This window comes from Pelodiscus sinensis, chromosome 22 (assembly GCF_052426305.1).
Source record: "Pelodiscus sinensis isolate ZL-2025 chromosome 22, ASM5242630v1, whole genome shotgun sequence".
Classification (NCBI taxonomy): Eukaryota; Metazoa; Chordata; order Testudines; family Trionychidae; genus Pelodiscus; species Pelodiscus sinensis.
The window spans coordinates 24,371,326-24,396,515 of NC_143073.1; the positions used below are offsets into that span (position 1 = coordinate 24,371,326).

The 25,190-nt window shown below is 52.0% G+C and overlaps 1 protein-coding gene across 1 annotated transcript in view; it reads left to right on the forward strand.

Moving 5' to 3' along the window:
* LOC142819583 (guanylate-binding protein 1-like) overlaps positions 1-25,190 on the forward strand; it is a 112,463-nt gene that overhangs the window by 34,786 nt on the left and 52,487 nt on the right. The window contains exons 9-12 of the mRNA XM_089772587.1: positions 7,629-7,841; positions 7,979-8,106; positions 10,584-10,693; positions 21,541-21,746. Of these exons, the coding sequence (XP_089628713.1) occupies positions 7,629-7,841; positions 7,979-8,106; positions 10,584-10,693; positions 21,541-21,746 (657 nt within the window). The remainder of the gene's footprint in view (positions 1-7,628; positions 7,842-7,978; positions 8,107-10,583; positions 10,694-21,540; positions 21,747-25,190) is intronic.

Consider the following 25,190-nt stretch of genomic DNA (forward strand, 5'->3'; position numbering starts at 1 on the left):
GACATTTCCTCACTCAGTCCTCCACAAGCTGCTCCCAGCAGACCTGCAGGTCTTCCCGCATCCAGGCCTCGATGGTGAGGTGCAGGGCTCGCAGGGCCCCCAGGTGCTGGTCCCAGTATTCCTGCTCCGTGCTGGCGGTCCGGAGCAGGCCGCGGGTGCAGGAGCATGTCCCGGGCGGAGTAGTGCGCCCTGCACGAGCAGCTGGTGCAGCTGTAGAGAAAGAAGAGAAGTGGTCAGTTCTCCCTGGGACACAGTGGATGATGCCCAGCCCCCCTCCCCCCCACTGCATTGTGAGGGCGACCATGCTCTGCACCGTCAGAGCCGCTGTGCTTCCACAGAGGCCATAGTCAGGATGTCTGGCTCTCCCCAGGACTAGGAGCTGCCCCAGGACCGCACCCATGTCCCTGTGCCATGTATAGTGTGACCGGGGCCGGGGGGGGGAGATGTCCCCTGCCTCTGTGTAGAGGGGACGTGTGAAGGGAGGGCGTCCTGCTGGGTCCCGCCCCGGTTTCAGGAGAGTGTCAGGTCTCTTCACACATGCATGTGCGTATTGGGCCACGGCCCCTGGGTGTCACGCAGCTGGAGCCACCTGCCCAAGGGTGGCATGGCATGTGCTCGCACGTGCACAGGTGGCTGCGTGATCCGTGGGAGGCATGGCCCATGCGTGTGATCCCTCGTCTCCCTCTCCACCTCCCTGCCGGGTAGGGGACAGTGCTGGCACTTACTTGGTATGGCCTCCCTCGATGACCCTGCCGACTCAGGTCCCAGAACAGCTGGCAGTGGCCCCTCCGGTGTGCCCAGATCTGGGCCTTCTGTTCCTGGCTCGCTGCCTCCTGGGCTGGTGTGGACCGCCCCGCCTCCTAGGAGTCGGTCGAGGGCGGGGAAGTAGGGGCAGGTGTCAGCCCGTGCTGCGGCGCGCCCCTGGTGGCCCTGGCATATGCCTGCCGCAGCTCTTTGACCTTCAGGAGCACCTGCTTTTGGGTGCACCTGTGGCCTTTCCTGGCCATGGTGGCTGCTATGAGGCCGTAGACGGCCGCGTTCCTGTGCCTAGTGCGGAGATCATGGAAGTTGGGGGCCTCCCCCAAACCTCAATGAGGTCCATGACCTCCGCACTAGTCCAAGAGGGCATGCGCCGTCTATGGCCCCTGGCTGCTGGAGGAGTGGGTGGGGGAGAGCTGGCTGCCACTGGCTGCCATCCTCTGGCCACTGGCTGAGAGTCTGCGGCTGCTGGCAGGCCTGGATCTTGCACGTGCCCAGTGGCCAGAGTCTGCCCCTCTAAGGGCCCTGGGGCTGGGGGAGAGGAGAGGAGTTTTCCTGGTTTGGCCCAGAGTGGCCACCAGGGGGAACTGGGAAGGGCTGGAGGCCCCCTAATTTGAAATAAGTGTCTACACAGCACTTATTTTGAATTAGCTATTTCGAAATAGGTGTTATTCCTCGTAGAATGAGGTTTACCTAATTTGAAATAAGGGCTCTGCTATTTTGAATTAAATTTGAAATAGCAGTTTGTATGTGTAGACAGCTATTACAGTTAATTCGAAATAACGTCTGTTATTTTGAATTAACTCTGTAGTGTAGACATACCCTAACATACAACTCCTACTTCTTTTCTCTCCCGTCTGTTCTTCGTGAACAGTCTATACCCTTCCATGACAGTGCTCCAGTCATGTGAGTCATCCCGCCAAGTCTCCGTTATTCCAGTCACATTATAATTCTTTATCTGGGCCAGGGCCTCTAATTCTTCCTGTTTGTTTCCCAGGCTTCTTGCATTTGTGTACAAACACCTTAGATAACCAGCTGATTGCCCAACCTTCTCCATTTGAGTCAGGGGTCCTCCTTTGTTGCTCATTCCTCCTTGTGTTTCTTCCCATTAGCCAACTTCCTCACTTACCTCAGGGCTCTGGTTACCATCCCCCAACCAACCTAGTTTAAAGCCTTCTCACTAGGTTTGCAAGCCTTCCCGCAAAGATGCTCCTTCCTCTCTTGGTTAGGTGGATCCCATCTCTTCCTAACAATCCTTGTGCCCGGAACAGAGTCCCATGGTTGAAGAAACCAAAGCCCTGTCTCTGACACCACCTGCGCAACCACGCATTGACTTCCATGATTTGATGATCCCTACCTGGACCTTTTCCTTCAACTGGAAGGATGGATGAGAACACTACTTGCACTCTGAGGGTATGTCTACATTAGCTCGTTAGTTCGAGCTAGGTAGGCAAATGAGGGCAACTGGAGTTGCAAATGAAGCCCGGGATTTAAATATCCCAGGCTTCATTTGCATCTTCCCGGGCGCCGCCATTTTTAAATCCCCCTTAGTCTGAACTAACTGCCCGCAGCTAGACGCGGCAGTTAAACGTTAATTCGAACTAACTCCTTAGTTCGAATTAACTGTTACTCCTCGTGGAATGAGGTGTAACAGTTAACTCGAACTAAGGACTTAGTTCGAGTTAACGTTTGACTGCCACATGTAGCCGCGGGCAGTTAGTTCGGACTAAGGGGATTTAAAAATGGCGCCCGGATGGGAAGATGCAAATAAAGCCTGGGATATTTAAATCCCAGGCTTCATTTGCAACTTCGAATGCCAACATTAGCCTACCTAGTTCGAACTAGGCGGCTAGTGTAGACATACCCCATGTATTTATCTAGTTCTCTTTTAAACCCTGTTATAGTCCTAGTCTTCACATCCTCCTCAGGCAAGGAGTTCCACAGATTGACTATGCACTGTGTGAAGAAAAACTTCCTTTTATTTTAATTTCTCCTTATTAAACTTCATCCTATTTACCTCAGACCATTTCTCCAGTTTGTCCAGATCATTTTGAATATTGATCCTGTCCTCCAAAGTACTCACAACCCTTCCAGCTTTGTATCATCTGCAAACTTCATAAGTGTCCTCTCTATGCCAATATCTAAATTGTTGATGAAGATATTGAACTGAACCGGTCCTAAAACAGACCCCTGCGGAACCCCACTTGTTCTGCTCTTCCAGCAGGATTGTGAACCATTGATACCTACTCTCTGAGAACAGTTATTGAGCCAGCTGTGCACCCAACTTATAGAAGCCAACTAGATGTATTTTGCCTGGTTTATTGATAAGAAGATCAAGTGACAATGTATCAAATGCCTTACTAAAATCTAGGTATACCATGTGCACCGCTTCTCCCTTATCCACAGGACTTGTTATTCTAACAGAGAAAGTGACATGATTTGTTCTTTACTAATCTTTGCTGGCTGTTACCTATTGCCTTATTATGTTCCAGGGCTGTGTCTACATTGACACCCTTTTCCGGAAAAGGGATGCTAATGAGACACTTCGGAATTGCAAATGCCGCGGGCGATTTAAATATGCATGAACATGGCTGCCGCTTTTTTCCGGCTCGGGGTTTTGCCGGAGAAAAGCGCCAACCTAGATGGGATCTTGCGGAAAATAAACCCTTTTCCGGAAGATCCCTTATTCCTACTTGAAAGCCCAGATGTTTGCAGATGGATTCCTTAATTATTTGTTCCATTATGTTCCCTGGGACAGAAATGAAACTGACTGGTCTGTAGTTTCCTGGGTTGTTCTTATTTCCCTTTTTATAGATGGGTACGAGATTTGCCCTTTTCCAGTCTTCTGGAATCTCTTCCAACTTCCATTACTTTTTAAAGATGATAGCTCAGATACCTCTTCAATCAGCTCCTTGAGTATTCATAGAATCACAGAATACTAGGACTAGAAGAGACCTTGAGAGGTCATCGAGTCCAGTCCCCTGTCCTCATGGCAGGACCCTCTACTGTCTAGATCATTCCTGATAGACATTTATCCAACCTGCTCTTAAATATCTCCAGAGATGGGGATTCCACAACCTCCCTGGGCAATTTATTCCAGTGTTTGACCACCTGACAGTTAGGAACTTTTTCCTAATGTCCAACCTAAACCTCTCTTGCTGCAGTTTAAGCCCATTGCTTCTTGTTCTATCCTCAGAGGCCAAGATGAACAAGTTTTCTCCCTCCTCCTTATGACAGCCTTTTAGATACCTGAAAACCACGATCCTGTCCCCTCTCAATCTTCTCTTTTCCAAACTAAACAAGTCCAATTCTTTCCGTCTTCCTTCCTAGCTCATGTTCTCTAGACCTTTAATCATTCTTGTTGCTCTTTTCTGGATCCTCTCCAATTTCTCCACATCTTTCTTGAAATGTGGTGCCCAGAACTGGACACAATACTCCAATTGAAGCATAACCAGCACAGAGTAGAGCAGAAGAATGACTTCTCATGTTGTGATCACAACATACTTGTTAATACATCCTAGAATCATGTTTCCTTTTTTTGCAACAGCATCACACTGTTGACTGATATTTAGTTTGTGGACCGCTATAACCCCTAAATCCCATTCTGCAGTACTTCTTAGAAAGTTGCTTCCCATTCTGCATGTGTGAAACTGATTGTTCCTTCCTAAGTGGAGCACTTTGCACTTCAGCCTGTTTAACTCAGACCATTTCTCCAATTTGTCCAGTTCATTTTGAATTATGACCCTGTCCTCCAAAGCTGTTACAACCCCTCCCAGCTTGGTATCATCTGCAAACTTAGTAAGCGCACTCTCTATGCCAGTATCTAAATTATTGATAAAGATATTGAACAGAACCAGTCACAAAACGTAACCCTGCAGAACCCACTTACTATACCTTTGCAGAAGGATTGTGAACCGTTAATAACTACTCTGAGTATGGTTATCCAGCCAGTTATGAACCCATCTTATAGTAGCTCCATCTAACTTGTATTTGTCTTGTTTATTGATATCATGCAAGACCATATCAAATGCCTTACTAAAGTCTAGGTATACCATGTCCACTGCTTCTCCCTTATCCACAAGACTCGTTATCCTATCAGAGAAAGCATTTCATTCTAGGATGCATTTCATCAGGGCCTGGTGACTTGCAAACATCTAACATTTCTAAGTAATTTTTAACTTGTTCTTTTTTTATTTTATCTTCTAAACCTACCCCATTCCCACTAGCATTCCTATGTTGGGCATCCTGCCACCATCCATCTTCTTGGTGAAAACCAAAAGAAAGCAGTCATTAAGCACGTCTGCCATTTCCAAGTTTCCTCTTTTTGTTTTTCCCTATTGACTGAACAGTGGGCCTACTCTGTCCTTGGTCTTCATCTTGCTTCATATTTTTAGAATGTGTTCTTATTACCCTTTTTGTCTCTAGGTAGATTGAGCTCGTTTTGTGCCTTTGCCTTTCTAATCTTTCCCCTGCGTACTTGCGCTATTTTGCTTATATTCATCCTTTGTAATTTGACCTAGTTTCTACTTTTTATAGGACTCTTTTTTGATTTTTAGGTTATGTAAGGTCTCCTGGTTAAGCCAAGGTGGTCTCTTGCCATACTTTCTATCTTTCATAGTCAACAGAATAGTTTGCTTTTGGGCCCTTAATAGTGTGCCTTTGAAAAACTGACAACTCTCTTCAGTTGTTTTTCCTCTTAGTCTTGCTTCCCCTGGGACTTTACCTACTAGCTCTCTCAGTTTACTGCAATCTGCCTTCCTAAAATCCATTGCCTCCCTTCTACCATTCCTTAGATTCCTGAACTCTAGGATTTCATGGCCACTTTCACCCAAGCTGTTTGTTAAAATCACATCTAGTACAGCTTCCCACCCCCAGTAGCTTTCTCAGCCTTCTGAAATAAAAAAATGTCTCCCGTGCAGCCCAAGAACTTATTGGATATTCTGTGCCCTTCTGTGTTAGTTTCTCAACATATGTCTGGACAGTTGAATGAAGTCTCTCATCTCCACCAAACGCTGTTTCATTAGCATGTTAAGCTCAGTTTGCATGTTTGCTTTACTTGTTCAAGAGTCTACTTACATCTATTTGCTCCCCCTTCTGATCTATCCTTTTTCATGAATAAGTTGTGTGTGTGTTCTCTAACCCAGCCTGTGCAATTTACTTCTGTGTCTGAAGCTATGGCTATTGTCTGTCTCCCAGTGTTGCCACTGTGTGTGTTCCTGGGGTAACCCCTCAGGAAGGTTCGCATCCTGCTTAGCTAGCACCTGATTGCCCATAAGGATGCTGTCATGGCTCAATCCCCCGACCTGACCCTCCAAGTGCAGAGATGGGGGTCAGCTAGAAGAATACACTCTATGAACCCTGTTTTTTGTACTCCCAGCGACAAGCTTGTCCAGTCTCAGTCTCCCTGAAATACAAGAAAAAAAATAAGAAATAAAAATTCTCTGCCACAACCCAAGTGTACTTAAAAAGATATAAAATAAACCCTTTTCCGGGGAAAAGATCGCTTGGGAATCCCCTCCCTAAGACAAGGCTCTCCACTCTACCTCAAAGTCTGTTTTGCTTGGAGTTGGAAAAACAGAGGGAATCAGCACAGAAGAATGGACTCTGCCTGGGGAATTAGGTACATAACCCTAAGGACACAACAGTCAACTGATACCGGTTAATCAAAACAAAAGGAAAACTCCTTTATTATCAAAACAAAACTACCGTTGCAAGCATAGTAAATTGGCTAGGTGGCAAATAGCCACAATTGACATAGCCTCAGGGAAAGTCCCTGGGCTGTAATCCTTAGTTACAAAGGAGAAAAATAATTAGCCAGCTCAGACATGATTTCCAAACCCCCAAACAAGGAAAAGAATAAACTTTGATGGACTAGCTAAACTTTTCCCTCCTTACACATTTCAAGAAGTCCATTCTTGGAGAGAGAAAGTCTCTCTCATATCCCTCATGTCAGCTGCCCCTGGCACAAGCCAGGACCCAGCCTGGTCCTAGAGGGGTGCAGGGCTAAGAGGTAACAGACAAAGGACAGAGACTGTCCATGCACTTCCTGTGCCCAATGGCAAAGCTCTGCCATGTGTGAGTCTGGCTGGAGTCACCGCCCGAGTGCTGGGCCTGTCGCCGGTCCCCAGCCTGAGCTGACTCATCACCTGCAGCGGGTGCTCCCAGCCCGGGCAGAGACCTGGACTCACCTCATGGATGTCTAGTGGCCCTGGCAGCCCTGGACGTGTGTGCCCTGCACCTGCTACTGACACTTGAGGTATGGCTAGACTGTGAGGATCTATCAGAAAAAGATACGCAAAATGCACTCCGCGTTTTGCGTATCTTTTTCCGATACTTTGTTGGAAGAAGCTTTTCCGAAATATGGCTCATCTAGACTGGGCAAAATTTTGGGAAAAACCTCTCTTTCAAAAACCCCTTTCTTCCTTATGGTATGAGGAAAACAGCGGCTTCCAAAAGAGCGCATTTGCTCATCCACCAAAATAAATCAGAAGAGCAAACACATTACCTAGATGCAGCACAGTTTTTCTGGGATACCTCCAGTATCCCAACCCCCCCTCCCCACACTCACACTCAGTCTAGCCATACCCTTGGAGGAAGGGACAAGGGTGGGGAAGGGCTGTTCTGCACTTCCCAGGGTGTGTCTGATGTCACAGTGCTGCCTTCTCTCTGCATCGCTGCGCTACCGAACCGCTGTGTGTCTGGGAAGCACTCTCTGCTCCCTGGGACTTGTCCTGCCTGGTCTTACACTCAGCGAGGGAGCTGCTTGCCTGGGGAGCTGGGAGCCCTCAGACCTGCCCCCCTCTGCCCTCTCCCTGGGGATCCCTGCAGCAGGTCTGCCTGGCTGGCTCAGTCTGTTTTCTGGGTTGCAGGTCGATCCCGCTCACAAACGATGGCCCCAGAGTGGCGCATGGAGCAGCCCGTGTGCCTCATTGAGAGCGATGACAAGGGGGCCCTACAGGTGAACCCTGAGGCTGTGAAGATCCTGGAGGCCATCGCCCAGCCAGTGGTGGTGGTGGCCATTGTGGGACTGTACCGCACGGGCAAGTCCTACCTCATGAACGCTTTGGCTGGACAGAGAAAAGGTGAGAGGCCTGGGCCATGTGTCCCTCCTGCCCCCTGTGTTATTTCCTGCTGCTCTCTGGGGCTCGCAGTGACCTCCCTCCCTCAGGCAGCCGTCCTGTGTGTCTGTGTCTACATGGAACCTGTCCTCTCTCCCCAGGGTTCTCGCTGGGCTCCACCGTCCAGTCGCACACCAAGGGAATTTGGATGTGGTGCCATCCCCACCCCCACCAGGCTGGCCATGCCCTGGTGCTTCTTGACACAGAGGGGCTGGGAGATGCACATAAGGTGAGGTGGCTCTGGCGGTGTGGTGGGAACAGGTGGTACTGTAAGGTGAGGGGACTTCACCTGCCTGTGGCAGTTACATTTGCCCTCGAGTTCCAGGGGCACCTGGTGTTTGCTCTTCTGGCAGGAATTGGGGCCCTCAGGGGGCTCAGGAACATGCACAAGTCACTGGTGAGGGTAACACCCGTGTATCCGCGCACTAAGCCAGACTCCCCGCGGCGCAGCGGCCCCAGGGCAGGATCCTGCCCTACAGTCGAGATGGAAACATGCTCCCTGTTCTTCAGCAGCTCTTCCGAGTGCCCTGAAACCCCCCTGAGGGGATGGGCGGCCTTGGGAGGGGCGGCCCTGCCTGGGGAGCGGGGTCCAGGGGATGATCCAGACCTGGTGGGTTTGGCCCAGGGGGCCGAGCTCTGGGTCTCTCACGTATGATGGGAGGCCAGTTCAGTGGCTCTGACAGTGCTGGGGGCTTTGCACCCCCCGTGCGCCATGGCTGGAGTCTCGCACACTGACGTGATCTGCGTGAGACTGAGCTCGGCTTCTGTCCAGAATCCCTGCTCCTGTGGGTCAGAACGGCTGGAAAGCAGGGGGAGGGGTGAGTCAGACGTACAACCCGGCTCTAGAGGAGCTGATGCGCTAGAACCAGGTGCCTGTGCACGTACCGCAGGAAGGGCCCCAGCCAGCCCACCTCAGTGACCGTGTGGCTGCAGGTGACGGATCCAGAGCCGCCCCACGAGTGGTGCCTGTGAGTCCTGCCCTTGGCAGCCTCTGTGACAGTGCGAGGTGCCCAGGTCGTGGCTCTCCGCCTGGGTCCTGCCCTGGGAGGCTGGGCCTGAGACCAAAGCGAGCGGTTTCTGAGCCATTACTTCTGCGTGCTGCAGTGCTCAGGCAGCCTCAGGCGTCACATTCCCAGCACGGCGAGGGAACAGCATCTGGGCAGTAAGGAAAAGGCTCCAGGGAGCAGCAGCACCCGAGGGAAATGGAGCCGCCTGCCTCTCTGGCTGTGGTCAGATTCCAGCTTTTACAGCAGCCCCCTCGCTGGACCCCCTGGGGTCAGGCCTGTCCCTCCCCCACCCGCTGGGCGCTAGTTGGGAGGGGGGAGTCTGGAGAAAACGCCAAACTCACGTGGCCCCTTTGAACCTGAAGGGATGTTCCCTCCACCACCGTGGCTCCAGAGAAAGCAGGCAGAACACAGGGGAGAGGAGACCTTGTAACGTTCGACTCAAGCCCCCCCGACAGTGTCCACGGCCCCTTCCCAGCCCTGTGGGAGGAAACCCTGGCCCAGCGCTAACTGTGCTGGGCCAGCGTCCCACGGTTGATTCAGGGAGAGGAGCCGACGGTCCTTGGGCACAGTGGGGTGGGCCCGGCTCCTGGAAGGGGTGGGCCCCGGGTGGAAGGGGCAGTGTTGGGTCACAGCCAGCCCGCCCTGCTGTGCTCTCCCCTCAGCCCTCAGAGTCACACTGTGCACACACCATGGCGCTCCAGCCGTGGTAGGGGCAGCGTTCGGGTGCTGTGGACCTTTGGGTGGGTCCCGGGGCTCAGCCAAAGGTGCTGAATGATTCTGGCCGGTTCACAGAGGCCGTGACACAGGGTCCCGTTGGGCTGCGCGGCGCAGAGCGAACACACCGCTCCGATCCGGCACTCGTGGGGGAGGCTGAGGAGACGTGGGACAAGCAGCTGAAGCCTTCACGGGGCCGAGTCTGACGGAGGCTTTTCTCCACAGTCTGGTCCCCTCCTAGAGCAGGGCCGAGCGCTCAGGAGACCCCCCGGCTGGTGTCCCTGGTGCGTCTGCACTGACCGTGGGGCCGGGCAGCGCTGCAGGCCGGGCACTTTGTGCAGACCCTGCAGTGCAGTGGGTGGGTCCCTGCTAGTGCATCCGGCTGGCCCCACGGCTAAGGGAGGCTCCTTGGGTGGCTCAGCGAGTCACTGGGGGTGGAGCTTCTGGGCCTGAGGAACGTCGTGCAGCCGGCCTGGATTGCTGGGGCAGACCCACCTCAGGTGGCTCTTGAGACACCCTGGGTCCTGCCCTGGGGAGCGGTTAATGGGACAGGCTGGCGCTGCCGGCAAAGCTCAACCCTGGCTCCTGCAGACAGACCCAGCCCAGAGCTCGCGGAAGGGGAGGGACAAGAATGGCCCAAGTTGAAAAAGCAGCTTCTCACAGACACCGCGCCTGGCGCAGGAGCAAACGGGGAGCGAGAGGAGAGCAGCCCCCACATTACTCAGGGCAAGGCCACTGGCAGGACTGAAAGACACAAACCTGGGGGCAGGGCACCCACCCCAGGGTGTGTGGGGCGCCCAGAGCCCTTCTGCACCTGAGGGTGGCAAGCTAGCAGCCAGCCTGATCCCCATGGGCCCTGCAGTGAAGTCCACTGCAGGGTTCCCATCCCCTCCTGGCCGGTAGGAACCGCTGTGTCCCACTGGCAGGATGCACGCAAGGAGCCGCTCTCACCCAGCCCCTGCTCCCCCTGTGCCCGTTTCCCCAGGGCGACCCCAAGCACGACACCTGGATCTTCACGCTGGCCGTCCTGCTGAGCAGCACCCTGGTGTACAACAGCAAGGGCGCCATCGACCAGGATGCCATGAGCAAGCTGCAGTATCCTTCCCGGCGGGGGGTTGTCTGGGGCTGGGGGAGGCTGCAGCTGCTGCTGCTGGGCAGGGCCCTGGTCCAGGGTGTGGCAGGCCTGGTGGGTGTGGTCTAGGCAGGCCTAGAGCCACCCCCTCAAAAGCGGGTGTTTGGGCTTCCCCTAATGCCCACCCGGCCTCTGCTCGGCCTTCCCTGTGGTCCCCCCCCCTCTCCGCTCTGCAGAGAAGTGCCTGTTGTCAGAGTGGGGTGGGGAGTCACCGAGTGATCCCCCGCAAGCGCTCATGGGGCTGTGGGTACGTTCTCACCGTGAGTAGCTTGGGTGGGGGCAGCCCCAGTGTCACATCGTCAGCAGCAGCTGGGCCCTGCTCGCAGGACCAACTGACACATGAGCCCAGGAGAAGAGGGAAAAGTGTCTCCTGTTCCCAACAGCCACCCCAGGCTACGCCCCCTCAGCCCATCCCTCCTGACATCTCTGCTGCTCCCCCCCGGCAAGTCAGGGCCTGTGGTGGGGCCTCTCCTCACAGCCCTGTGTGGGAGCTGCAGAGCAGCGGGAGAGCTGCAGAGGGTGCTAGGCAGGGAGAGGGGCAGCGCCTGGGGCACAGACCCCCTGGAGCCCCTCAGGCACTACTGGGAGGAGCCGTGTGTGGAGACGTTCCAGTGACAGCAGAGCCCGAGACAGCCCTGAGCTTGTCCAGGTAGGGTTGGGGCACAGCCGGCTCTGACAGGGAGCGGGGCCGAGAGCAGAGGCCTCCGCTATGCACTGGAGAGCCTGGCGCATGCTCGTCACGGGGGGACATCCTGTCCCATGGGCGGGAGCCAGGCAGGGCCCAGCAGGGAGCCCCACAGCCTGCTCCTGGCCAGGAAACCAGCCTGTCTCCTCTTGGCCTCCAACAGCAACGGGCTGGCGCTGTCCTGCTGACACTCCCTGGCCTGAATCAACATCCATCTGAGTCTGGACTGGCCTGCAGTGGAAAACAGGCTCCATTTGCTTTAGAAAGAAATTTTAGAAGAGGGGGATTTTTTTCTCTGGACTGGTCATGGGGTAAAGGCTGAGCGGGGCTGGAGAGCACTCGCCTCTCTCCACAGGGACTCTGCATGGCCTGTGGTGCCCGGCCTGGCTGGAGGAAGAGGCCAGCGATGCCTGTGCCTGAAATTCCCGTTGACCTGCGTGGCCGCCTGGACACACGTCTTCCTATTCGGCCCCGTGCCGGGCTCAGGGCTGCAGGGCGCAGACTCTCCCCACGCCCCACAGCTGCTGCTAGGCTGTTCTGGGCTGGTGCCACTGGAGACACGTCCAGTGAAGCAGCCCTGGCTCCGATGTGGGCGGGACAGAGATGCAGCAGCTGATCATTGTGTCTAGAGCTTGTCTAGGGACTTCGCTGGCATGGCAGCCCCGTCAGTCCCCCGAGTGCCTGGCCTGAATCCACGGCTGCGTGTTTGCCCTGCTGCCCCAGAGCAAAGCCAGGAGGCGGCTGAGGCTGAGAACATGGTGCCGAGGGGACCTTCCCTCCCTCAGGGGCACCCCACAGCCACCCTGCACGGAGCACAGCCTGAGAGGAAGGAGCATCTGCCAGTGGTCCTGGGCCTGCCCTCTGGGACCACCGTGTGACTTGGAGAGGGCTGTGGGGAGGCAGCTTGGCCTCCCTCCAGGCTAAGACCAAACCAAGGGGATTCAAGGGAAAGGTTCCGATTTCTGCCTCCGCGGCTAGAGAAAAACAGTGCCTGGAGCAGTCGCTCTGCTGGGACGGGAAGGTCGCGGTGGCCCTGGCTGGGCGAGGCCCCGGGGGCAGGTTCTCTGGCAGGAAAATTGCTCCCGCTGCTGCTGAGAGCCCTGGAGCTGTGGAGAGACAGTGGTCCAGTGAGTCTTACAGGATCTGATGACAAAGAGTTCTGGGGTCAGCTGATCCCCGTCTAGACTACGGTGCTGTGCCGACAATCAGCTGATTGGCAGAGCGCGGTGGCCATTTTGATGTAAATGAAGCAGCAATTATTTAAATCACCACTTCATTTCCCTTTGCCAAGTACACTCATCTACATGGCTCCATCAATGTGTAGTCTAGACACATCCTTGTAGTACATACCAGTTTCAGCTGGGACCCAAGACAGGGTTGAGGAGAAACTTGGCTGTGCTTATGGATTTGTGCACAAGGTTAAAATGTGACATAATGTGGTGCCTGTACGACAGAAGTTACGGCGCTTACCATTTTCAGTCAGGGAAGCTGTTTCAGAGGAACTTACAAAACTTGTTCATAAAGACATAATTGAAGAGATTGACTCCTCGGAATGGGTTTCACCTATAGTAGTGACACAGAAGAATGGAGGCATTCGCCTTTGTGTGGACTTAAGGGAGCCAAATAAAGCTATTGTGATTGACAGCCACCTTCTGTCTCACATAGAAGTATTTCATAGAATCATAGAACACTAGGACTGGAAGGGACCTCGAGAGGTCGAGTCCAGACCCCTGCGCTCATGGCAGAAACAAATACTGCCTAGACCATTCCTGATAGACATTTATCTAACCTGCTCTTAAATATCTCCAGAGATGGGGATTCCACAACCTCCCTGGGCAATTTATTCCAGTATCTGACCACCCTTACAGTTAGGAACTTTTTCCTAATGTCCAACCTAAACCTCCCTTTCTGCAGTTTAAGCCCATTGCTTCTTGTTCTATCCTCAGAGGCCAAGATGAACAAGTTTTCTCCCTCCTCCTTATGACACCCTTTTAGATACCTGAAAACGGCTCTCATGTCCCCACTCAATCTTCTCTTTTCTAAACTAAACAAAACCAATTCCTTCAGTCTTCCCTCATCTAGCAATATGATTTCCTCGAGCAATATGAGTTCCATGAGGAGTAACGGTAGTTCAGAATAGGAACCTAGTCCGAACTACCTAGTTTGAGCCCCGTGTAGCCGCGCTGCACGGGGTTCGAACCAGCAGGGATTTAAAAATGGCGGCTCCCCGCTTATGCAAATGAAGCCCGGGAAATTCAAATCCCGGGCTTCATTTGCAAGTGCGGTATGCATACATTACCCCGCTAGTTCGAACTAGCGGGGTAGTGTAGACATACCCTGAGTATGGTTATCCAGCCAGTTATGCACCCACCTTATAGTAGCCCCATCTAAGTCATTTTTCCCTAGTTTATTGATAAGAATATCATGCGAGACCATATCAAACGCCTTACTAAAGTCTAGGTATACCACATCCACCGTTTCTCCCTTATCCACAAGACTCATTATCCTATTAAAGAAAGCTATCAGAACTTTGCAGAACTCCATGGAGCAAAGATGTTTTCTACTCTTGATTTGCAGAGCGCATAGCACCAGGTTATGTTGCATGAAGAAAGCAGAGACCTCACAGCATTTATTACACATGAGGGACTATTTTGTTTTAAACAGGTTCTATATGGTCTTGAATCTGCCCCAAGTGCCTTCCAAAAACTGATGTCATTGATTCTGAAAAATCAACATGGAGTTCGGTGCTATCTGGGTGATATTATTGTGTTTGGAAATACTTCTGAGGAGCATGACAATAACCTGCAGTCTGTACTAAACTGCATCAGCACAGCCGGCCTCAAGCTCAACTTTTCTAAATGCAAATTTAGACAAACAGAACTCTCCTTTCTGGGGCATAGGCATACAATGTCACCAGCAGGACTAAAACCTGATCCAGATCATATCCTAGCAATTTCAAAGGTTCCTCCTCCAACAGATTTGCAAACCTTATGTTCCTTCTTGGGTCTTACCTCCTGGTATGCAAAGTTCATTCCCAGTGATGCTTCTGTCATTGAACCATTACAGGAATTACTACGAGAAGTTCAACCTTGGTGTGGAGAATGGATGCACAAGCTAGCCTGGAAACTGTGAAAGGTTTGATTGTACATAGACCAGTACTTGCACTGTTCAGTCCTGCATTGCCCACAATTGTGACTACTGATGCTTTTGATTATGGACTTGGGGCTGTCCTCACACAACTTCATGAGGACAACACAGCGACTGTTGCATTTGCTTCTACGACACTGAGTGATGCAGAGAGAAAATATTCTAGAGTTGAAAAAGAAGCACTTGCTTGTGTCTGAGCTACTGAAAAATGGAGAACTTACCTGTGGGGCCGCACATTCAAGTTGCGCACAGACCATAGCCCTTTGACAACATTGCTAGCCACAAAAGGATTGGGAAGAGCAGGAAATCATATTGCTAGGTGGTCTGCAAGACTACTCTCTTTCAATTATGAACTGGAATATAAGCATGGAAACCAATATGGGATAGTCGATTGCCTTTCTCGTCTGCCTTTGTCTTCACCGGATGGTCCACTAGAGGATGAAGATGAAGTAGTTGCATTTATTACAAGCACTCTTACTGCAGTTACAAGAGAGCAATTCCAAGCTGTTTGTTCAGCATGTTCAATTCAACAAAAGCTATGGGAATTTCTGACAAAGAGATGGCCCAGTGACCCTAAAAACCTTGGCCCAGTTTTGCTGCTTTATTTTAGAGTTCGGGATCAACTTTCTTTGCTTGATGGCTGTGTACTACGAGGTACACACTGACTACTTGTGCCAGAAGAATTACAGCCAAAATTCATACACATGGCACACGATACTCATCAAGGAATTGTCAGAACCAAACAACGACTACAGGATCTGTATTGGTGGCCAGGGATGGGCTCCCAAACTGAAGCAATCATAAAATCGTGTGTCACCAGCAAAACGCATGATAAGACAGCAGTGACATGTACTCCACCATTACAGCCTGTTCCTCTTTCTAATTCTGCATGGGAAAAAGATGCAATTGACATTGTAGGACCATTGTATTCTGCTCCAATTTACTGTCGTTATGCAATCACTTTAATAGACTATTTCAGTAAATAGCCTGAAGTAGCATTTACATCGCAAATCTCTTCTGCTACAGTAGTTAAATTCCTCTCTACAGTTTTTAGCAGGGAAGGTAACCCTAAAGAACTGGTTTCACATAATGGTAGTCAATTTACTTCTCTGGAATTTGAAACTTTTCTAGTAGAGAGAAACATTTTACATAGAAGATCATCCGTGTATTACCCTCAAACCAATGGGGAAATCAAAAGTTTTAACAGAAGCTTGAAAGAGAGTTTGCAAACGGCTAAACTAGAAGGGCAATTGTGGATAACCTTCACTACTAATTTCTTGCAAGCATACAGGGCTGCACAACATGCCACAATGCAAAGATCATCCTCAGAGTTACCGCATGGAAAACAGATGAATACTAAACTGAACATTGCTGAATTGTTAAAGGCAAGACCTGATGCACCAAAAGAGGACGATGTGAGAAAAACAGTTGAACAGAACCAAGAAAAGTATAAGGCTTTCCCAGACAAACGGCGGGGTGGTAAAGAACCAAAATTTAAGTGTGGTTCCTTAGTTAGAGTAAGAAAACTTGGAATTTTGTGCAAAAGGGACCATAAATTCATATCTCCTTGTGACGGGGTGCCGAGACCCCGCATCCTGCACCAGGAGATCTGCGCCCTCTCCGAGGGACCATGGGATGCGTACCGGCTTTGTGCCGGCTGCTCCCGAGCCGCGGGTCAGCTGAGTAGCGCCGCGGCTCAGCTGGGGGAGCTCTGCGGCTCCGAAAAAGCCGCCCTGGCTCCGCTGATGAGGGGGGTGGGGCACATAAATGCCCCGGCGTGGCAGGAACTTTAAAAGCCTGCCGGCCGCCAGAGAAGGGGCAAAACAAGAGGGCTGCACAGACCCGCCTAGAAGGGGAGGGACACGGACGCCCCCGTGATCGTCTTGCCACGGAGCCCAGACGCCGTGAGTACGGACACCCCTGAGGGGGGGAGGAAGGAAGTAGCCTAGGGCAGGGCGGTGAAATAGCCCAAGGGCTGGTGCGTTTAGGGGCACAACCCTGTCAGCCGGACCGAGACTGGTGCGCAGTCTCAGTCCTTAGGGCCCTGGGCTGGGACCTGTGAGTGAGGGCGAGCCTGGGCCCCACTTCCTTCCCCCATCCGAGGAGAAGGTGAATACAGCAAAAACCCTGACGTAAAGGGCTAGGCCAACCGATTTGGAGAAAGGCTGACCCGCTCCCAGTCCAGGCCGGGGGGGTCACACTCCTCTTAAAATCATAGAGAAGAAGGGACCTTACACCTATCGACTTTCTGATGGGCGTGTATGGAATGCGTCTTATCTTGCATCTGCCTATGCACCAAGAGGAGATGATGCCAACACCCAGGCAGCATTGGATGACTTCACGGTAGCACCAACACAACAGGACATTGCACTGGAACCGGGATTTGAGGGACTGTCTGTCAGACCCAGACAACAACCTGTCTGGACTTGAGACTATGTTATGTAGTATTTACAGTGTTTTCAATGTAATATTTCTGCCAACACTTGTTCCATATTTGTTGCTGTGGTCAGAACAACAATGTTTATTTTATAATTGAGAGCGCTTCTTAAGAGAGAAGGGAATGTGGTGTTTTAGATGCCGGGGGTACTGGCTGTTGGAAGTCTAGAAGCGCAGGAAACAAGAAGAAGGGAGGAGGAGATTAGCCAGGGCTGAGTGAGAGCTACAGAAGGATGCAGCAGCTTTGTAAAGAGGTTTCACTTTTGGTAAATAAAGTCCTGGGCTGTGTCTACACTGGTGCGATCTTGCGTAAAAGTGGCCGCTCTTGCGCAAAAACTTGCTGCCTGTCTACACTGGCCGTGTGTTCTTGTGCAAGTAAACTGACATTCTAATGTATGAAACTAGGGCTTCTTGCGCCAGAACTCTTACGCTCCCGCTCAAGAAAAGCCCTTTTGTGCAAATGTTCTTGCGCAAGAGGTCAGTGTAGACAGGCAACATGAATTTCCTGTGCAAGAAGCCCCTATGGTTAAAATGGCCATCGGAGCTTTCTTGCACAAGAGAGCGTCTACACTGGCAAGGATGCTCTTGCACAAAAGCACATGCCAGTATAGACGCTCTCTTGCGCAACTACTTTAACGCAAGAACTCTTGTGCTAAAGAGTTTTTGCACAAGATCACACCAGTGTAGATGTAGCCCTGATGAAGTTTGTTAGTACCTTGCTTGTGTAAACAGGGTCAGGATAAGTTCTACCCTGACATCTGGTGGTGAATTGTGGTGAGTGGTGCAAAAAGATTTCAGGGGCTGAACTTGTTTGCATAGGCACACCCACCCCGCCTAGTGTGAGTTCACAGCAGCCCAAATGGTCACTTTGGCAGTTGTGGGATACCCAGTCTCTCTGTTATTGAGGCAGGAGGGAGAAAGTGTTGTTACCCTGATTATGTGAATCAAGGACAGTGGAACAGTGGATCTGTTTTATGACAGAGGGATTCACCATCAACTAAGTAGCACTCGCTAGACAAGGGGTATGGGTTCCAAACCCAGTGATGTGGGAGATGCTGCACCTGAGGGTGGTGCCCCTGCCTGAGGGCTTCATGCACCAGTTACAACCCCTCCTCTCTCCACTGTGGAATATCAGAGCTAATTTGGTTTCTATTAGGAATCTAGTTACAGGCTGCTGAGCTGATTTCACTTTGGCCAATGATGTACTAGCACTGAGTCTCCCCTACTATGAGCTGAACTTTCTAAAGCACTGAAATCTGCTATGAGCTGGAATCACCGAGGCTGTGTCTACATTGGCAAGATTTTGCGCAAAAGCGACTGCTTTTGTGCAAAATCTTGCTACTTGTCTACACTGGCTGTGAGTACTTGCGGAAGAACACTGACGTTCTAATGTATAAAATCAGGGTTTCTTGCGCAAATACTCTGATGCTCCCACTAAGGGATAAGCCCTCTTGCGCAACTGTTCTTGCGCAAGAGGTCAGTGTAGACAGGCAATGTTAATTTCTTGCGCAAGATAGCCTGATGGCTAAAATGGCCATCGGAGCTTTCTTGCACAAGAGAGCATCTACACTGGCACAGATGCTTTTGCGCAAAAGCACATCTCTTGTGCAAAGTCACATGCCAGTGTAGACGCTCTCTTGCGCAAATACAAGAACTCTTGCGTTAAAAGTATTTGCACAAAATCTTGCCAATGAGTGCTGTGGGGAGCCTGAAGCTATATTGCTGAACTGCTAGCAGACCACTTTGTGGGATGGCTGGCAGAGCAGTTTGTGGGAACGACCCAGCGGAGCAGCTGGCGGGAACAACTGGCAGGTGGCCGGTAGGAGCAGTGGCAGGCGGCCTGCAGAGCGGCTGGTGGGAACATCCAGCAGGTGGCCAGCGAAGCAGCTGCAGGAACAACTGGCGGGTGGCTGTGAGTGGAACAAGATGGTTGGCACAGCAGGACAGTTCGCGGGATGGCTGGAGCAGCTCAAGGGATAGCAGGTGGAGTGTAGTGGAGTGACTCACGTTAAAGGCGGCAGCAGAACCCTACAGAGAGGCAGCGGCATCAGCAGACCATGTAAGGTGTATCAATCTCCTTGCCCCCTCCATTCTACCCAGGTTGGGAGGTAAAAACCCTGCAGGCAAACTTTTGAACCCTGGAGCAGCACTGACCCGGGAAAGAGACTTTTGGGGTGTTGGACTTTGGGACTTTGGGTGATTCTTGGCTGGGGTGGGTCTTTGCTCATGGTTTGGTCTATGAATTCTAGTTGTGGTGTTTTCCCAATTTAATGCTGATGTCAGTTACTTCACGTTATTAAAGATTTACTGCTATACCGAGGCTCTGTGCTTGTGAGAGGGAAAGAATTGCCTCTTTGGATACCCAGGGGTGTGTAAGTTTTCCCAGGTCACTGGGTGGGGGCTCGAGCCGGTGTTGCATTACGTTGTTGGGAGGGTACCCCTTCGTACTGAACCTGGCCCTGCTGCTATTAACTTGGCCTGGCAGAAGGGTTACATTTGCATGATACAACAATTGGCTTCCCTGACCCAGGGGCAGAGGGCTGGAAGTGGGGTGATGCCTGAGTTCCCATGCCACCCCTGTTAGGTTGTGTCCCCAGTCTCAGGAGGCACCGGCCCCTGGGACTCTGAGCCTGCCTTGGGGCACTCATAGACTCATAGGCTGTGTCTACATTGGCACCCCTTTCCAGAAAAGGGATGCTAATGTGACACTTCGGAATTGCAAATCTGCGGGGGATTTAAATATCCCCCGCGGCATTTGCATTTACATGGCTGCCGCTTTTTTCCGGCTCGGGGTTATGCCGGAGAAAAGCGCCAGTCTAGACCCTTTTCCGGAAGATCTCTTATTCCTACTTTATTCCTTATGATCATCTAGTCTGACCCCCTGCATAGTGCAGGCCACAGAATCTCACCCACCCCTCCTAGAATAATCCTCTCACCTAGATCTCAGATATCAAAGCCTTCAAATACTTTGAAGGCCCCAAGATGCAGAGAGTCCTCCAGCTGTGATCTGTACCCCATGCTACAGAGGAAGGCGAAAAACCTCCAGGGCCTCTGCCAATCTAGCCTGGAGGAAAATTCCTTCTCGACCCCAAATATGGCGATCAGCTAAACCCTGAGCATGTGGGCAAGACTCACCAGCCAGATACCCAGAAAGTTCTCTATAGTAACTCCTATCATCCCTCCATTGACCTATTTCCCACTGATAGTGAAATGTCAATTAGTTACCAAGATCATGTTATCTCATCAAACCATCCCCTTCATAAACCCATCTAGTTTAATCTTGAAACCAGATAGATCTTTTGCCCCCACTACTTCCCTTGGAAGGCCGTTCCAGAACCTCACTCCTCTAATGGTTAGAAACCTTCGTCTAATCTCAAGTCTAAACTTCCCACTAGCCAGCTTATTTCCATTTGTTCTTGTGTCCACATTGGTATTAAGCTTAAATAATTCTTCTCCCTCTCTGGCATTTATCCCTCTAATATATTTAAAAAGTGCAACCATGTCCCCCTCAGCCTTCTTTTGGTTAAGGTAAACAAGCCAAGCTCCCTGAGTCTCCTTTAATAAGACAGGTTTCCCATTCCTCGGATCATCCTAGTGGCCCTTCTTTGTACCTGTTCTAGTTTGAATTCATCCTTCTTAAACATGGGAGACCAGAACTGCACACAGTATTCCAAATGGGGTCTCACCAAACTCAGGAATGGCTGGTGGAAGCAAGAGGGGCCGTGTGGCCAGAGGCTGCCCCTGGAGAGGGGCCAGGATGAAGTGAAGCGTAGCTGGGGGGAGCTCAACTGGGTGGGCACCGCAGGGCTTCTGTCACCCCAGGAGCTGGCAGCCCAGAGGCGGCTGCACTGAGGAAGCCGGCAGCCGGCTCCCTGCCACAAGGAGCCAGGAGCAGCCTGCAGGAGGGGCAGGGAGCTGCGCAGGAAGAAGCAGGGGGGTTGGGAGAGCAAAGCTCTGAGCTGCTGAGTGGAGAGGCGCTGGGTTGGTGCCTGGTGCAGAGGCCAGGCTGGGGGTCCAGCTCCCTCTGCCCTCTAGGGCTGCGTCATGTCCTGCCTTCCTGGCCTTGCCCAGGTACAGTGTGTGCACAGACCCAGCTAGGAGGGGGGAAGAGACGTGTGTGTGTGTGTGTGTGTGTGTGTGTGCACGCTGCAGCTGCCTCTAGTGCACAGGCTGCCATGTGAAGGGTTGGTCATCGGTGCGCAGGGAATGACAGACGTGCCCTGGTTTTGTGGGGGCAGGTTCCAATGTTCCCTCATCTTTTCCATCCATGTGTCGAATAAGTTTTTATGCGCACCAAGGCATGTGCAGATGTGCACCACCAGTAGAACCTAACTGTGGATGCTTTGCTTATCAGCTGGGTGGCTCTTGAATGTCTCCTGAGTGGCCGCACGAGCACACAGCTCACAGGGCGACTGGTGGGGCCCACGCACAGGGTGCAGCCGACACTCAGTGCCTGGCTGGGGCTGGTCTGGCTGCTTTACTCCCAGCCCCTGTCACCAGCATCCCAGGGCACCTGTCTGGATTCCTTAACTGCCTGGCCAGCTACGTGTCTGAGCTCTCGGAGCACATCAAGGTGAAGGGTGATGTGGGAAAGAAGGAAGAGGAGGAGACTGCAGCTGATAACAAGTACGTCAGCTTCTTCCCGAGCTTTGTCTGGACCCTGCGGGACTTCACACTGGAGCTGGAGCTGGAGGGGAGGCAGGTGACGGAGGACGAGTATTTGGAGAGCACCCTGATACTGAAGAAGGGTAAGTGCTCGGCCGAGGGTCAGGACAGAATTGCTGGGAAGTGAATCAGGTCCCAGTGCGGAGGGGCAGAGGGGATGGAACTGCTCAGGGCTCATGGTCCTTTCGCATACGCCAGGGCAGGGCCCACCCTGGGGTGTGTAAGGGGCTCGGAGCGACGGGCTCGGAGCGATGGCTCAGGTGTGGACGTTGGCATCTGTGTGAAAGTGGTTCCCGTTAACACTGAGCTGTGGATGGGGGAAGGTTCCACGTGGTGATGTCGTGAGAGTGTGACGCTCACGCGGAGCCAGGCTGAGCTCTGTGCTGACCCACGTCTGGCCTGTGCAGTGACATGGATCTGTGTGTCCGAGCGGCTGTCTGCAGGCGCTGCACAAACATGCTCTGGGGACTCACTTCACACCGAGGTGCGTCCATCAGAGAGTAGGTTCCTCTAAGCTCCGTGTCTCTAGTGTGTTAATGAGTCATGTGGGGCCCTGACAAAGGGTCACTAAAGGCAGGACAGACGACAGCTCCTGCTTCCTCTCAGCCCACGAGGGATGTTACCTGTCGAACATCGCTACTGGATTGCTGAGACTGGATTTGTTCTGAACAGTCCATGCTGACTGTGGCTTATTGCCTTGTTATCTTCTAGCTGCTCACAAACCGATTGATCATTTCTTGCACTGTGTTTCCAGGTACCAAATTTAAGATGGCTGGTCTATGTATTCCTGGATTTTCCTTATTCCCCTTTTTGTAGATGGCGCCATATTTGTCCTTTCCCATATTTGTGATTATTTACTGATATGTCTAGTTCTTCCTGGTCACTCCCCACACTTCATGCACTGGGATACAGACCTCTGAGATAATCACTGGACTTCCCCTCTGTCCCGGCTGTTCTCTCCTCTGGCTGCAATTTCCCTCCTTCCCCCAGACTCGGACCAGTCCCCTGGTCTCTGTGTTTTTAACGGACCGTGGGCCTTTGTCTCCCACCCCCACAGACTGTAGCTGACACTCTGCTCCACTGGCTTAGCCGATGTGTATGTGAAGATGCTCTTTCCCTTCGGTGGCACGTGGACCCCATTTCAATTGGTACAGGCCCTTGGCCTGCCCCTGCCACTGCCTGTGCAATGGGATGAGATGCAGAGACTCCTGTGAAAGCCGGGGGGCTCATGCTCTGTGCGGGCTCCGTGTGTGCAGGACCAGGCACAGAGCTGTGGCTGGACGTGCTGTGAAGCAGCTTCATGTTCAGGGCGGCTCTGTGCGGTGACGGACGCCCTGCGCCTCTCCCCAGGGGACACTGACTGGCCCCTGAATCCGAACGCAGATGGCTCTTTCCCTGGGCCACACGTGAGGAGAATCCGTGTGACGCTGGTCACTAGGGCAGCGTTTGTGCGCTTCCGACGGCTCCCTTTCCACCTGACACCAGCTCTTGTGTGTGCGCCATCCTGTGCCAGGCAGCCAGCACTGTCGCCACGGCAACTGCAGTAGCGCTGCCCCCGGCGCGGTACCACTCATAGCGGCAGCAGCAAGAGACGCGCCCGGGCTCTTCCTGCGCCGTGTCGCGAGGCGTTGGGCACCGCAACCGCCCCAGGGCGCCCGATCCCTAGTGGGACAGAGCTTCCTTCCCCAGCACCCGGCTTCCCTACCCATCCCCCCCACCCCCGCTCAGGCTCCCCTCCTGGCCACCTTCTCCCCCCACCACAGCCACTGCAGCAGCCTTCTCTGTGGCCACGAGAGAGGGGCAGCTCTGGCTTCACGTGGCCGAGTGCTGTGGTATCCTGAGTTTGGGCACTCAGGGCACTCCAAGACAGGACTGCTTTGTTGTCCCTCATCGAGGTAGACAAGCAAGCGGGGAACCCTGAGAACTGTCTGTCTGGGGTGGGGGTAGGGTCCCTTTAAGCACGGAGCTCAGTTAGCCTCAGGCAGAAGCCCCACACACTAAGTCCTAACCTGATGCCCTGCCGGCACTGGTTCCGGCCATCCTTAACTTCAGTTCAGGGTCCACTCAGTGTGGACGCACTATTTCGAAATAGCAAAACGCTATTTTGAAATAGTTTTTGTGTATAGATGCGTTATTTCGAATTAGCTTAATTCAAATTAACTATTTGCAATAAGTTAATTCGAAATAGTACTGTAGTGTAGACATACTCTGAGTTACCTATTTACTTTTGACTTGGCTTCTCCATCGATTTTTCAACAGAAAGCCTTGGAGTTCGGGCTTTGTCTGAATTATTTTCTTCACAGCCCAGCTTTCATAGTTTATCCAGGTCTCTTTCAACACTTTACCTGACAGCACAAATCTTGGTGGGGAATTGAATCCTGACTAGATATGGTGCAAGAGATCGTGCACCTTTTAAAAAATTGTTTTGGAGTGACTGAAAGTGCATGTGCTGTGCATACAAAGCTTCTTGATGGAGGTGGGCTCTCAAACCCAGCTACGTCAAGACTGCAGGCTTTTTTGGGAGAACCTTTTCTGGAAGAGATAGTCAAAAAAAAACTTCTTCCCAAAGAACGTGTGCACACTGCCAAAGCGCATCAAAAAAGTTATTTTCTTTTTTGACAGAGTGTCCACACTGAATGGACGCTATCTCTCATGTACGCTGTGACTACTAAGGATGTTAAAGATTAGTCGACTATCCAATAAGCATTTGCTTCTCTATAGGCACTTCCGCAGTCCTCCTTTGAAATGTACAAGAGTGTAGATGTGCTCATAGACAGGGGATGCCATCCTTAGCACACAGGGACAGGGGCCTGGAGTAGGAGTACAGAGGCTGTTTTACCTCTGCTGTTCGTGACCACTGCTGGGAGACGGTGTCTGGTGCCCCATCTCATGGACGTTCATAAACGGGGCAGGCCACTGCAAAGAGGCACAAGGGTCATGAAAGGTCATATCCAACTTCTCATCCACTGTAATCCCCAGGTCCTTTTCTGCAGAACTACTACTTAGCCAGACGGTCCCCAGCCTGTAACAATGCCTGGGATTCTTCTGTTCCCAGGGCAGGACTCTGCACTTGTCCTTGTTGAACCTCATCAGATTTCTAGTGGCCCAATCCTCCAATTTGTTTAAGTCACTCTGGACCCTATCTCTTCCCTCAAGCGTATCTACCTCTCCCCCTAGCTTAGTGTCATCCGCAAACTTGCTGAGGGTGCAATCCCTCCCCTCATCCAGGTCATTAATAAACATGTTGAACAAAACCAGTCCTAGAATCGAACCTTGGAGCACTCCACTAGAAACTGACAGTCAACCTGACATCGAGCCATTGATCACTACCCGTTGGGCTCAGCCTTCTAGCCAGCTTTCTATCCATCTTACTGGCAAGAATATTGTAGGAGACCGTATCAAAAGCCTTGCTAATGTCAAGGTATAGCACATCCACTGATTTCCCCATGTCCACAGAGCCTGTAACCTCATCACAGAAGCTACTCAGACTTGCCCTTTGTGAATCCAAGCTGACTATTCCTAATCAC